We start from the raw sequence: 15578 nt of genomic DNA, 5'->3' as shown, positions 1-15578 counted from the left end.
GCATTCCTTTTTTAGGGATCAGAAACATCCAAGAGCCTCCAATGTCAAACACATTTAAAGTCCTGATTTTCATTCGCTATTTCTTGAGTAGTGAACATGGGCCAGACGCAAACCTATCACCCTGCATGGCTTCTAGCTGTTCTGCTTTGGGGACCTCTCTTGAGTCCCATCTAGGTGCTTCACCACCCCAGGTTAACATAATTCAGAACCCCGGCTGCCACCTTTAGGCCACTCACAGCCACTTCCCTGAGTTTGTTTCTCTGCCTGGATGCCGCTTAGGCATTGTAAAAATGGGTGTAGTGTATCTAAACTCAAACTGACAAATACTAAGCTCAAACTACGTGCTGGATAGTCATACAAAGATAAAGAGGGCACAGCTTGTTAATGAGGCTTGTTTGTAGAACACATGAGGCCCTCCCTCCCTGGGGCTCTGGGCAGGTGGTAACCATTACTTAAAATGTGATGGCTCAGCTGTTAAGAGCACTGGCTGCTCTTCCAAAGGACCTGGGTTTGGTTCCCAGTACCCACATCACACACTAACAACCGCCCATAGCGGCGGCTCCGGGGGGGATCCGACACCTTTTTCTGACCTCTGCAAACACTTGTGTACACATGGCATATACTCACGCAGATACACATTTTAAAATGTTTAAAAATCACTGTGCTTGTGGTAATCACTCTTCCTGTTCATTTTCCTGTAAATAAAGATGCTGGGATGTGGGCAATTTGACTCCCTAATTAGCGGCTGCTACGCCTGATTGGCTTGCTGCCCTGATTGTCTGCAGCAAAAGGACTGGCAGTTAAACAGAGCCATGTCTATGCCAACTCCAGCTGTTCAGAACACTCCACCAATGCTTTGAGAAATCTACACAACCATCTCCATAGTGCCCCAGCTTCTGCAAGGGGCAGACCCATCGTTCCAGTTTTTGCTGCACTTTTTGCTATCCCAAGCCCTGGTGGTCTCTCAACGGCCCTAAAATCGCCCCATTTAGGCCAGAGTAGCAGCACTTCCCCCAGTGACCCAGCAGAGACACCTTTGACCAGGTCTAAACAGCCAATACTGAATTTGCAATTCACAGTCCTCCTCTGGCTGGTTGCCTAGGAAAACACCCTGCTGTGATGCCTGCCCTGCTTTCGCAGTGTCAGGCCCAAATAAAAGTCTTCTTGCTTGCTGCAATTTTTTTTTATTCACCTGTTTTTAATTTTTTTTTAGATTGTGTGTGTGTGTGTGTGTGTGTGTGTGTGTGTGTGTGTGTGTGTGCGCGTGTGCTAGAGCATGCTTGCTTCTGCATGCATGTGAAGGTCGTAGTCAAACCTGACAGAGCCTATTCTCTCCTTTGAGTGTGTGGGTCCCAGGGACTGAACTCTGTTAGGCTTGGCCATAAGCGCCTTTACCTCCTAAGCCTGAGCAGTGCAGGCTGACAGGAAGAAAGTGGCATGAAGTCAGAAGCTCGCCAAATGTGTTGAGGAGACTGGCTGCTTGGTCAGTGGAGAAGGGTTAGCTGAAGAGTTCCCGAATGTGGCTGGGGCAGGAACAAGGGGATGGTGAGGTAGAGAGGATGAGAGCAGAGAGGCCGGGTGGGCCTATGGCTGTAAAGAGTCAGAATAGAACCCTCAGGCCCTGGTGGCGGCCAAAGAGCTCCAAAGAGCTGGCAGGATTTGGGGGCAAGGATTTTGGATCCTGAGAATTCCATCACTGGCCACATGTCGGGGACTAAGGAGTCCAGACTTCCTAGTCCTAACCCCGAGCTGTAACATCTGTAGAGCTGATTGATGGTCCTGGTACCCTTGGCTTCATCAGAGCTGTAGAGCAAATGTGAAGCTATCCAAGGCCTACACTGGAGCCAACAGTGAGAACGCCACTTGCTGCTACTCTCCCTGGCCTGCTGCTACTGCTCAGGTCTGGAGATGGAAATGCTGCCAAGGCCAGCATTTGCCAAGCTGCTCTTTGCTACCTACAGTTTCTATCTGGGTAGAGCAAGAAGCCCCCAGCCATCCTACTGATAACGCAGTGCTAACTTGTAAGCACCACGGGGAAAGGTGGATTTTGATGGGTGGGCAGCAATTAAACGGCAGACAACAGGGAATTCCAAACTTAACATGCAAGAGCAGGAAGCTGTTAGCTACATTAGGAAAGCTGTCCACCGTTCATTACAGACTTCATTACAGACAGTCCTTTCCTCTGGGGACTCAGGAATCTGAGGACCTGGATGGCATGTCTCGGGCTGAGTGAGAAAACTGATGATGGGGTTAAACCCCTGGACACCCCCCGGCTTGCAGAAGATGAGCTACTGTTCACCCACAGCCACTTCAAACAAGTGACAGGGGCTGCAGACAGAGAGCAGCCAGGGATGCTGGATCTCCAAAGAAAGGCCGTGTGGGGTTCCTGTAATCGGCCGAAAGATACTTCCAAGGAAAGCAACAACATCTACAAAATTGGAGCTGAAGGAGAGAGATAGAATATGAAAGAGTGGACTTTATTGCCGGCTGTACACGTCACTAGAAATGATGCCTTGATTTGTCTGATACCGTGGAGATGCCGCTGTAATGGAAATGATCACTGATTGTCCCTTGGTAGTTTTTTAAATCTAAAAATCCATTAAAATCACGTTTATTACTTTAAAAAAATTTAGCCAGGAGTGGTGGTGCACACCTTTAATCCCAGCACTTGGGAGGCAGAGGCAGACACAAGCAGACTTCTTGTGAGTTTGAGGTCAGCCCGATCTACATGGTGAGTTCCAGGCCAGCCGTAGCAACCTACTGAGATTCGATGACAATGACAAGGATATAAGGCGACAGCTGGGAACCACGGCATGATGGCTGAAAGGGCAGGAGAAAAGCTTGATAAGTGGGGACATTAGTCTCAAGAATTGTGGATGACTGTTAAGGCTCTGAGGTTTATCCTGCGGGCAATGGAGAGCATCTTAGAAAAAAATGGGTGTAGAAAATGGAGGACAGGGCTGGCGTTGGTGGCGCACGCCTTTAATCCCAGCACTCAGGAGGCAGAGGCAGGCGGATCTCTGTGAGTTCGAGACCAGCCTGGTCTACAAGAGCTAGTTCCAGGACAGCCTCCAAAGCCACAGAGAAACCCTGTCCTGAAAAACCAAAAAAAAAAAAAAAAGAAAGAAAGAAAGAAAGAGAGGAAAGAAAGGAAAGAAAGAAAGGAAGGAAGGAAGGAAGGAAGGAAGGAAGAAAGAAAGAAAGAAAGAAAGAAAGAAAGAAAGAAAGAAAGAAAGAAAGAAAGAAAGGAAAATGAAGAATGGAATAGGAAGAAGTAAGGGCGGCATCAAGAGACCAGTAGAGAGCTACTGTGTTACCCAGGAAGACAGCTAGTCAACAACCTGGACCAAAATGCTTGGTCGGCAGAATCAACAGCATGGGGGGGGGATTGAGGGGCTGGGGTGAGGGGTAACAGAACTGCCCTTAGGGGAGTGTTAAGTAATGTTAAGGAAGGGCCTGTACAACTTAAGGGGCCGATGAACTCCTGACACACAGGGCACTTGGTGTCCCCCGCACTGCCACACACAATAAACGTCGCTCTCCGCCTCTTCAGATAAAGTCTTCGTTAGAGCCGCTTCACCCTGCTTTGCTCATCCTCCCCTCTGCAGCTTTCCCCGGGTACCATCTTCTAAAATTCAGTTATCTAGAGTGGGGGGTGGAGCTCAGTCGGTAGAGTGTTTGCCCAGCGTGCACAGAGCCCTGGGTTAACCTGGCGGCGCTGCTGTAATCTCGACATCTGGGAGGTGGGGGCAGGAGGACCAAAACTTCAAAGTCATCAGCTAGACGGATGGATCTGAGGCCAGCTGAGGAGGCACGGCGTCTCCCACAACGAACAGGACGATGTGTTGGTTTGAATGTAACTGGCCCCCATAAGCTCACCGGGAATGGCACTACTAGGCGGTGTGGCTTTGTTGGAGTACGTGTGCTCTTGTTGGAGAAGGTGTGTCAACGTGGAGGCGGGCTTGGAGGTCTTAGATATGCTCAAGCCACCAACACCGTCACAGCTCACTTCCTGTATAGCCTTCGCTTCCTTTTGGGTTCTCCGATCCTTCTGCCTTCACGCCACCATGTCCCTCCGTGATGATAACGGACTAAACCTCTGCACCGTAAGCTGCCCCAATTAAATATTTCCCTTTCTCAGCATTGCCATGGTTGTGGTGTCTCTTCACAGCAACAGAAAACCCAACTAGACAGATGATATACTTAACTGGCAGAGGAGATGTTACAATCATGAAGACGGTTTTCCCAGGGGTGAGGCTGACCCACTGAATTCTACATGTGATGGCACCAGCAATTTCCCCAAATGTGGGCAACTCGGCTGCATAACTCATGGTAGTTGTGGACTTCATTCATACTCTCCTTTGAAAACAAAGGATGTGATCTACTTATTTACACCCCGACGTAAACAAGGAAGTGCTTTATGCTATGGCTATAAATATTCAAATAACCACTGCATTGCCATTTTTTTTCAAATTTAAAGGCACTTATTTGTGGCGATACTTTATGATCTAATAAAGCTTGCTTGAAGATCAGAATGCAAAGTTAGACGCAGCCACAGAGGCCAGGCTGTGGTGGTACACACCTTTAATCCCAGCAGTAGAGAGGAATAAAGACACCAGCTCAGGGTCTCAGACTGTATTCAGTCCGCAGTCTCAGTGAATCTGAGCAGCAGTGCGGTCTGGAGATGCAGTCTGAGGTTTGGTGGATCACCCTTCAGTCTGTGCATTGGTAGGAGTGAGAACTCTCTAGTGACTAGGCCACTTTGCTTCTCTAATCTTCAGCTTTAATCCCCATATCTGTCTCTGGGTTTTTACTATTTGTGCTACACTTATTTACTTATTTTTTTCCAGGAGGCATTTTATTACAAGAAAAGGGAGCTCACCAGAAGCAGGCATCGTGGCTTCTTTGCTCCCCTGTACATGGGAGGCAATGCTGAATCATCTTCCTGGCCCTGTTGTAATCTTTATTTATTTATTTATTTTGCAGTCTTTTCTTTCTTTGCTTCCTCTTCTTGGGTCAGGCTCCCATGATAGAATTCTACTTACTTGATTCCCACAAGATCTGATTTTCTTTTGGGGCTCATTCAACAAAACTACATGATTTTTCCCCAATGACGTCAACATTCAAGCTATGCAGAAATTGTTATCATCAAAGCATAAAAGAAATTCAGAGGTTCAAGGAAAAAATGGCAGCTTGTTTCATCATAACTTAATTAGTATTCAGGCATCTGTGCTGGCCTGTCGTTGGGGGTTCTGACAGGACAAGCCCTCAGCTGCAGCCACTAAGAGCACCGCCCGTGCACATTCTCTGTGTTCCCTTTTTAAAAGGTGGGCCTTGTCCACCTCATGTCTCTTTCTCTCTCCGTCTTACTTTTCCAATACTCTTGTTCCCAGGGGCTGGCCTCTGCACCCCTCTCAGCCCCCTTTTCTGCCCCTTCTCTCTCCTCTTCCAATAAACCTCTTATGTGAGTCCCGTTGTATGGTGTGACTTCTCCTGTCGGAATTTTTAAAATGACAACATTAGCCATTTTATTATAAGAGTTAAAAGCCTCAGGATGGCAGGACAACCTCCTGCACTAGGACAGAGTGATGCAGTGGTTTCTCCAGTGAATGATCCAAGGGTCAGCTTCATGTTATTGAAAATGGGGTAGCTAGCATGGGGGGCGGCGGGTGGATGTTCCATGGTGATGCTACAGTTGCTGCTAATGGTGTTGGGTTGGGAACTAGCACCAATGTGAACTGCGATGGAGATACTGGGTCTCTTTATTGTGACAACACCACCATCCTGTAGACTCCCAGGGTGCATTTATGACCTACATGTGGTGAGCCATTTTAACCTTCATACCCGTTTTGTGACAGAAAATTTTGGTGCGTGAACAGATTCAGAATCCAGGAAAAAGTTACACTTCATGGTATACACACTTGTTATCCCAGCACTGGGAGGCAGAGGCAGGAGGGATCTGGATTCCAGGCTAGCGTGGGCTACTTAGCAAGACTCTGTAGGAAAAACACCCACCCATCCATGCCTGGTGGCGCCCGCCTTTAATCCCAGCACTCAAGAGGTAGAGGCAGGCGGATCTCTGAGTTCGAGACCAGCCTGGTCTACAGAGAGTTCCGGGACGGCTAGGATACACAGAGAAACCCTGTCTCAAAACAAAACAAGCAAACAAACAAAAAACAACAACAACAAAACACAGGGAAGGAAGGAAGGGATGGAGGCAGGGAGGGAGGGAGGGAGGGAGGGAGGGGGAGGGAGGAGGGAGGAAATACAAGAGCTAGAGAGGTAGCTCAGCATGTAAGACCACTTGCTGTTTTTGCAAAGGACCAAGTTCAGTTCCCAGCACCCACGTAGGGCGGCTTCTAATAGTCTGTAGCTCCAGTCCAGGGGCTCCGAGGACCTTTTCAGGTCTCTGCTGGCACTAACACAGACAACTCAAAGTAACAACGAAATCTTAGCCGGGTGGTGGTGGCGCACACCTTTAATCCCAGCACTCAGGAGGCAGAGGCAGGCGGATCTCTGTGAGTTCGAGGCCAGCCTGGTCTCCAGAGTGAGTGCCAGGACAGACTCCAAAGCTACAGAGAAATCCTGTCTCGAAAAAACCAAAAACACAAAACAAAGAAACAACGAAATCTTAAAATCTCAGACGTCTAATGTAAGCCCCCTGGAAGCTCAGGCCTCCAGAATCCTTTCCCAGGACTGCGGCCATCCCAATCATCATGAGGAGTCGGAAACTTGATGCAAACAGCAAGAGGCTTTAATGAAAGGTAGACGTTTGTACGAAGGGGCTCTCTCAGCATGCAGGCTAGAGAGCAGCCCCGTCCCCCAGGCACAGGCCTTTTTAAAGGCAAAAACCACAAGCTTAGGGAGGGGTGTGACCAGAGTCACAGGTGCCTAAGAGACCCTTTGTCTTGAGGAGAGGGCTGGGAATCAGATGGCCTCCTGACCCACCAGCTGTAAAACCTGCAGACCTCAGGATATGCTTAGCTTGCTTGAGCAAATGGTACCTATCTCTTTGTTTCACAGGGACACTTAATTGTTAATGATTGACACATTGGCCGGTGGGGCAATCTGTTTTTTTCATGAGCCCCTCGGGGAGGGTGGCCATCTGGGAATTCTTGGTACCCAGTTATATTATGGCCTTGTAAGGGAGTAATTGCTTGCGGCTGGTAAATTCCAGGCCCTAAGTCCTAATAGTGGCCTTAGTTTCCGAGTTAGGCCGCCCTACATTCAGTTTGGAGAGTTTCCTTATCTGGGCTATATTTCTTTGCTAATTTTTAAGTCTTTCACTAGCAAGTGAGAAGCCACACCACCCTTTCTCTACAGCCGGGGCTTAGCCCGGCAGACACACCTGACCGCCCTAGGATTGGGGAGACTTTGTAGCGTGGCTGAGGGCGAGCGTTTAACAGGCTGCTGGGCTGTGTGCGGAGGAAGCAGCTCAAGCGACCGTTTTCCTGAAGATTCACCCCTGCGAGCCACCGAGCTAAGCCAACGGTCCTGAAAAAAAGTATTTTTAATTGACATCTCCGGGGCCTGGGGGAGAGCCGCGCGCTGAAGGGCAGCCAAACAAAAGAGAACCCTGTGCAAACGGCGACGAGCAAATGGCGACGAGCAAATGGCGACGAGCCCGAGTCTCGAACCCGCGACCGCCGCCGGAGCGAGAGCTGCTTTCGGCTTCCGCCGTCGCCTGTGCCCAGCCCGGGCTCTCGGCGGCGGAGGGGACGGGGCGGGGGCGGGGCTCCTGCGCGTCATTAGGCAGCGCCGGAAGCGCGCGGTCCGCGCCGGTAGTGAGTCCGTCACTGAGGACGCGGGGGAACGTTTGTGTGCGTACCGAGACTCTGCTTGGAGCCGCGGAGGTGAGAGATCGGTCTGAGGGCAAAAAAACTGGCTTTAGAAGGTTTTAGAAAGTTCCCGGGTGCCCGGGAGAGCTGGCTCCACGCCGCCTGGGCGCTCGGGAAACGGAGGCAGGGGACTGCCGCCTTCAGCAGACGGACGCCCGGGCTTTGGGGTTGGCTTGGGCGATGAAGTGAGTTCCGGGCCAGCCTGGGCTACCAAGTGGGGAGCCTCTCAAAGAGCCAAATAAACGTAAATAAATGGTCGGTGACTGGGCTGGAGGGGCGGCTCAGAGGTTAAGAGCGCCGATTGCTCCTCCAGAGGTCCCGGGTTCAATTCCCAGCACCCACATGGCAGCTCACAGCTGTCTGCAACTCCAGTTCCAGGGGACCTGACACCCTCACACCAACGCACATAAAATAAAATAAATTTAAAAAATGATTTATGACAAGATCCCCGGCGGAGTTAGCGGATTTTTGTGGGTTTTTTTTTTTTTTAGTTTATTTGTTGTTTGGTTTTTCGAGACAGGGTTTCTAAGTTTATTTTTATTTTTTGTGCATTGGGTATTTTGCATGGATGTCAGCTGGGTGCCCTGGAACTGGGGTTGCACACAGTTGTGAGCTGCTATGTGTGTGCTGGGAATTGAACTCAGGAGGAGCAACCGGTGCTCTTAACCTCTGAGCCATCTCTCCAGCCCCCCCCCCCTTTGCTTCTTAGTGTCGGGAGACGCTGGGCACACAGAGAGCTGTGCTTAGCCTCGGTTTCCCCGAGTGTAAAGAGTGATGCCCTCTGGCACCTTCAAGAGTGTCGTAGACCTTCGAGATGGATTCTGTGTTGTTGAGAATGTGTTTCCTCCTTCAGACCCAGCCCACAGTTGGTGGGGAAGGGGGGGTTTCAAATAAGGAATTATGATTTTTTTCCCCCTCATTCTGTAATACTGGGGTTTGATCCTCGAGCCGCTGTGTTCTGGGCAAACATTCTACACCTGAGATTTTCTCTTCACCCCGGAATCAGGACCTTGCGTAGCTGCTGGGGAAAAGGGAGCCTGGTTGGTTTTGTGTGATGATCTTGTTATTCAAGCTTTGGCTCTGATTTCAGGCACTAGCAATGGACGCGCAGAAAGACGTCCAACCCCCAAAGCAGCAGCCGATGATATATATTTGCGGAGGTAAGATTAACATTTAAGTAGGAACGTTTTTTGTTGTTGTTTTGGTTTTTTGGTTTGTTTGGCTTTTTTTTTTTTTTGCTTTTGTTTTGTTTTTTTGAAACAGGGTTTTTCTGTGGCTTTGGAGCCTATCCTGGAACTCACTCTGTACACCAGGCTGGTCTCCAACTCACAGAGATCCCCCTGCCTCTGCCTCCCTAGTGCTGGGATTAAAGGTATGTGCCACCAATGCCCTGCTTAAGTAGGAACATTTTACCTCAACTTTCCATATATGAGTACTGATCTTCAAAGTTATAAAGCGGAGCACTCAGGAGGCAGAGGCAGGGGGATCTCTGCGAGTTCAAGTGAAACACTTTAGCATCATTAATGTAAAAGTCCCTCGTTAAGATTTGTCTTTTCATCAGGAAAAGGTACGCTGCCGACAGCTCTTTTCTTTCCTCCTTGGTGTATTTAGTTTCGGGGCTTTGACTTGCTCTGGCGAAGTCTGTGGTTATATTTGGTTCCCTGTAGTGTTTCTCTTTCAGGCATTGACTGAACGTGTTTTATTCCCTAGAGTGTCACACGGAAAATGAAATAAAGTCCAGGGATCCAATCAGATGCAGAGAATGTGGATACAGAATAATGTACAAGAAAAGGACAAAAAGATGTATCCTTCTGACTGGGCTTTCTAAACGTAAAGAGGAATAACTAATACTCGGTTGATAAAGACCAAGTTCTGACAAAAGTAGCAACTTTTGGGTTGTTTATTTTTCTAAGCAGATTGAATGTGACTTTATTAATGAAGAGTTTATTAACTGAGAATGTGGGGGGCTCTGAAGGACGTAAATGTATATTATTTTAATATGAATTATTTTTCACCAAACTTGGAGAAAAGAGGCAGGCAGAGCTTTGTGAGTTCAAGGCCAGCTAGAACTACTAAGTGAGACTCAGTGTCAAAAAAAACAAATAGGGGCTAGAGAGACTCGTCAGCAGGCAGGTAAGGGCATCGGCTGTTCTTCCAGAGGACCTGTGTTCTGTTTCTAGCACCAACATAATTACTCATGATCCTCTGTAACTCCAGTTTCGGGGGTCTGATCCCTTTTTCCGACCTCCACCTGTACAAAGGACCCAAGTGTGTGTGTGTGTGTGTGTGTGTGTTTAAAAAACCCTGTAAGTGATTTTAGCTTTTATTTTACTTTTTTTTTTTTAGTTCAAATTAGAAACAAGCCTACTTCGATTGTCAATCCCTGCTCCCTCCTCTCTCTAGCCCTTCACCAACTCACCACATCATCCCCCCCTCTGCTCCCCAGGGAGGGTAAGGCCCTCCATGAGGTATCCCCAAAGTCTGTCATATCGTTTGGGATAGGGCCTAGACCCTCCCCCATGTGTCCAGGCTGAGAGAGCATCCCTCCACGTGGGATGGGCTCCCAAAGTCCTTTTGTACACCAGCTCTTTTTTTTTTAAGTAAACATGATTAGTGTTTTCGTGCCATTCATTATGGGCTCTAAGTAATTAAAAAATTAATCAATTTGGGTTTATGTAAATGTTTTTAGTTTTTTCAGGAATTCTTTGTTAGAAGTAGTCACTCTTGATTGTTAGCTTATGGGTAATCTAAAGTATGGGAGGAGAAATTAATAACCTAGTGGAAAATAGGCCTACAAATTAGTCCAAATACTGAAATTGTTTCAGTGTAACTGACACAGACTCTCAAAATCATCAGTGTTTCAGTGTTTTAAAATATCTTTTTCGTATTATCTTTTAAAATTTACCTATATTGTTATCTTCTGTGTAATAGAGAGTGAACTAATGAAAATGGAAGCTGAGTATTTTATTTTTTTAGATTATCTCCAGTGGCCATAATGAAGTTCAGTCTTTTGTTCGTTTTATATGAAACAGCAAGCTTGGTGCAGAGGTGGTGACTTGGAAGCCTCAGTTTTACATAGTTTTTATGTACTGTTTAAAATCCTTAACTCAGTCCAACAGTGGTGGTTTTTGATGCCCGATGAAGAGTGGGAATTCAGGAGTGTCTTCATTTGCCCCTTTGCTATTTCTCTTTATAGCTTTTGACCTAGCTTACTCACAACTACAACTGTGTACCTATGGTTTCATTTTAGAAATGTGATTGTATTTTAGTATCCTTTTGTATAAAGGAAATTTTGGTTTAACATACGGCTTTTTATTTTGCTTGTAATCTCTCACACAATGAAGATTAAAATTGTTTCCCCAAACCACACTTTTATTCGGTCTTGTTAAAAAAAAAAAAAAGTCAAGGTTCGGGCCATCAAACCAGTGCTTGCCACCTACCTAGCCAGGTGACTTGCCTGGAACCCACATGGTATGGTAGGAAGAGAACTAACTTCTGAAACCTGTCTGTCCCGGACCTCCACGTGCACACCAAGACTTGAGCATGTGTGTATGTGCATACCCACAAAGAGAAAATAAATAAAACGCATTTAAAAATTTTATGTGCTGTTTTCTAGGGTTATCCTGAAGCTTGAGTCTTCTTCTAAAAACATGCAGTGTGTAAACATGCAGGCTTGAGCACCCTTCGTTATCACTCGTTCTTTATGCCAGAGATGGCCCCGGCCAGCTGGCTTGACTTTACTCAGACACAAAGAGTAGGGGGATTTATCGAATCCTGTTACCGGCTGGGCTCACACCACCTGCTTCGTCCATGCATTTTAACGAGTCTGAAATGTGTTCAAAATGGAAGTAAATTTCTCCACACGTGATCTCTAGTGTTTCATTCATCTGAATGGCTTATGCATAAGAAGGGTTCAGATATTATGCTGGCCCGCCCCAGTCACCTTGCAGAATGTGTTCAGACAGTGCCCTGGTCAGCCCAGGTGCAAAGGACCCCCCCCCTCCACGCACACACACACACACTTAACAGTCTTTTTGCCCTCTCATCTCTCTGCTCTCTTTCTCGCTCTCCTCTCTCTGGGGTAGAGCAGACTTTTCCTGTCTCTCTCTCCTCTCCTGTCCCCTGTTCTGTCTCTGTGTCTCTCTTTCTCTTCCCCCTCCCATCTCTGTTCCCGGTTGGCCAACACCTACCCCTCCCTCTGCTCCCTTTCCCAATAAACTCCACGTGCAAAGTTTGTTGAGTTTTGCGGTTGGTGTTTCATCGCCCGCAGCTACAGCAACGGAACAGCATTGCAGCACACAGTGGGGCGCCTTGCTCATGGCCAAGGTCTCAGGATGAAAAGAGGGAAATTCGCCTTCCGTTTATTCTCTTTGGAAGGACAGTAGGGAAATAAACCCCGGGGTGCAACCCCCAATCTTAAATTTTAATCAGTTGTAGTCAAGGTTTGCAGTTAGGTGGGCCTGGGCACCGCTTCGCAGGAACACAGCCTAGAAACACGTTTTACCTCACTCACTGTAAAACGCTTGAGACCAAAGGAGGAGAAGGGAAAACGCTCTGGTCCAGGTGAGGGCAGGGGTTGCCGGGGCCTGTGAGGCCAATCAGCGGATGGACAGCCGGGATAGCCAATGGTCAGCGGAGGCTTAGTCCCCGCCCCGCTCGCTGCTGCATTGAGCACCTGCTCCCAGTCGCTCGCCGGGCGAGCCAGAGTGAGGTCCAGGTGAGCATCCCGGGGCGGGGGCCGCACAGGGTGAGGTCCAGGTGAGCATCCCGGGGCGGGGGCCGCACATCGCTCGCCGGGAGAGCCAGAGTGAGGTCCAGGTGAGCGTCCCGGGGCGGCGGCCGCACACGGCGAGCCAGGGTGAGGTCCAGGTGAGCATCCTGGGCACACGCACACGCACAGTCGCACTGGACGGGAGCGTGCTGCCGGTGAACGTCCGTCCGGTCCGGTAAGGCGATTGGAACTTTGCAGGCTAACCCTGCGGCTCGCACGGGGGCGCGGTGGTGGAAGTTGGGCACCGGCACCGCTAACCGCTTCAGCCCCGGTGACCACCGCACAAGCCTAGGGAACGACTCCCGGCGCGGACGCTGGCAGGTTCGAGCTCCAGGCGCGTCCCGGGCGGTTTCCCCACGTCCCGGGGCCGGTGGTACCTGGAAACGGTTGCCAAGGCCCGGGGATGCATTTCCCGTCTCTGCCTGCAGAGGGCGCGTCGCCGCCGCCGCCTCGGTGGGAGAGCCGGGTTTCCCCGTTGCCAGGGTTACCAGGAGACGCTGCAGTTTGCCCTGGAGATTTTGTTAACACGCTGATTAGGAAATATGGGAAGCGGGCGTGGAGCAGGAGAATAAATCCAACCCAGCCAAGAGCAAGCTTTAGAGACAAAGACTGCAAAACAGTATGGGAGAAAAAGAAAATACAAAACAAAAACCTCTAAGAATACATAAGCCACCCTCTGGAAGTTGAGAATTAGCTTTGAGTGATATAATGTATGTGTTGAGGTCTGGCTGTGCTAGTTGTGTAGGCGAGGGTGATCTTGAACTCCTGGCCCTCTCAAGGGCTGGCATTTGTGCCACGCCCCGCTCGCTAACATGCGTTAACCTTTTTTTTTCTTTTGGTTTTTTTTCAAGACGGGGTTTCTCTGTGTTAACAGTCCTAGCTGCTGTCCTGTAACTCGTTTTGTTAGACCAGGCTGGCCTCGAACTCACAGAGTGCTGGGATTAAACGCTTGCACCACCAATGCCCAGCTGCACACAGTTAATCTTAAGAAAAATGTATCTTATGGGGTTGGGAGGGGGAGAAGGAGCAGGATAGCTCTCAGAAGAGTCTCAGAGATTTTAGAATAGTGTAATAGTGTTCAGGATGAAAATTTACTGGGGTACAGCAGGGCGTTGGTGGCGCACGCCTTTAATCCCAGCACTAGGGAGGCAGAGGCAGAGGCAGGCGGATGTCTGTGAGTTCGAGGCCAGCCTGGTCTCTAGAGTGAGTTCCAGGACAGCCTCCAAAGCTACACAGAGAAACCCTGTCTCAAAAAACCAAAAAAAAGAACATTTACTGGGTTAGGTAAGAGATACCTCTGGAAGAGCTGTCAGTGCCATCTCTCCAGCCCAAAGCTAACATTTTTAATTGCCACAGTTTTAAGGATTCTACACAGAAAGAAAAAAAAAACACACCCAGAAAACTAAAAACAACAACAACAACAACAACAACAAAAAGAAATAAGCGAACCAAACAAACACTTCAGCAGGACTTAAAGAAATTTGTGGATTCTGAATATTGGCTTTTTATTGCATGGCGTGAACTAGACTACTGCCACAGAAATTTGTAATATATGCTGTTTGTGTTAGGGTTTTTTTGTTTTTGTTTGTTTGTTTGTTGTCAACTTGACACAAGCTGGGGTTATCTAGGAAGAGGGAACTGAAATTAAAAGAGTTGCCTTCGTCAGATTGGCAGGTCTGTGGGGTATTTTCTTGATTACTGATTGATGCTGGAGGGCCCAACCCACTGTGGGTGGCCCTGGGAGGTATCAGTAAGGTGGCTGAACTGGAGCCGTGGGGACAAACCAGCCAGGAGCATCCTGCATGGCCTCTGCTCTGGTTCTTGGCTCCCGGTTCCTGCATGAGTTCCTGTCATGACTTCCTTGGTGATGGACTGTGAGCTGTAAGATAACTAGATTCTGTCCTTCCCAAGTTGCCTTTTAATGGTGTTTGTCACAGAGACAGAAAGCTAGCTAGTTTTGGCGCCGCCCCAACCCCCACATTTTTGTTAGTGTGAAGTTTTTATGACAGATACATTTTGTAAATTTCTAAGTTTTTCAAATAGTGAATGCCATTTATTTATTTATTTTGAGGCAGGGTCTCACTGTGTAGCATTGGCTGGCCTAGAACTCTAAGGAAGACCAAGCCTAGAACTCACAGAGCTCCACCTGCTCCCAAGTGCTGGGATTAAAGGCGTGCGCTGCCACAACTGGTCCTGTCTCTTTTTTTAATTATTATTCTTTAGGTTTTTAAGTTTGAGAACAGCACTGAAGAGGTTTTTTATATAAACTATTATTTTATTAATGTAGGTGTTTTGCCTTCGTGTATGTCTGTGCATCACACATGTCTTGTGCCCACAGAGGCCAGATGAGAGAGCTCCAGATCACCTGAAAGGAGTTGCTGTGAGCCTGGTGTGGGTGCTGGGAATCAAACCCAGGCCCTCTGCTCCTTGCCGCTGAGCCAGCTCCCCAGCCCCACACTTAAAGTTCTAAAATATATAAAGCTGTTAAAACACCCGACTTCATTGCAGGAGGCTTTGTCACTTGTCTGTTAAGAGGGCCCTAGTTCTCTGTCAGCGACAGCTTCATTTCATATCAGAGACACGTAGTTCTCTTTCATCAAGAAAGTCTTCAAATATGATTTTTTTTATAAAGCATTGTTTGTGCACCAAAACCTGCTCTGCCATTCTGTCCCAGCCTAAGGTGAAGACTAAAATACCATCCAGGCAATGGTGGCGCACACGTTTAATTCCAGCACTAGAAAGGCAGAGGCAGGCGAATCTCTGTGAGTTCAAGGCCAGCCTGGTCTACAAAGCTACACAGAGAAACCCTGTCTCAAAAAAACAAAACAAAAGACTAAGATAGCATGCCGGAGGAATGGTTGGACTCAGCTAGTGTTAACAGTTATTATCAGAGAGAAGGTTCAAAATATCCTTCTTCTTGGGAGAAAACAACCACCCCACCCCTTTTCCTCCAGACATACTCGGGGATC

At 48.2% G+C, this 15578-nt stretch overlaps 1 protein-coding gene and 1 non-coding gene across 2 annotated transcripts; both read left to right on the top strand.

Annotated features, from left to right (window-relative positions):
• The first annotated feature begins 4199 nt into the window (after nt 1–4199).
• On the top strand, nt 4200–4364 carry LOC113837442. The gene has a single exon (XR_003488019.1). It is a non-coding gene; the product is annotated as a U1 spliceosomal RNA (small nuclear RNA).
• A 3392-nt stretch (nt 4365–7756) lies between these two features.
• On the top strand, nt 7757–11439 carry Polr2k (RNA polymerase II, I and III subunit K). Its single transcript, XM_027431498.2, has 4 exons — nt 7757–7853; nt 8929–8998; nt 9549–9641; nt 10958–11439. Exons 2-4 carry the CDS (start codon nt 8938–8940, stop codon nt 10978–10980), a joined length of 177 nt encoding a protein of 58 aa, XP_027287299.1. The 5' UTR covers nt 7757–7853; nt 8929–8937; the 3' UTR covers nt 10981–11439.
• Nucleotides 11440–15578: the final 4139 nt, after the last annotated feature.

This window comes from Cricetulus griseus, chromosome 10 (genome assembly GCF_003668045.3).
Source record: "Cricetulus griseus strain 17A/GY chromosome 10, alternate assembly CriGri-PICRH-1.0, whole genome shotgun sequence".
NCBI classification, from domain to species: domain Eukaryota; kingdom Metazoa; phylum Chordata; class Mammalia; order Rodentia; family Cricetidae; genus Cricetulus; species Cricetulus griseus.
The sequence above is the reverse complement of the archived record's forward strand: the minus strand, read 5'-3'. Positions and strand labels throughout refer to the sequence as shown.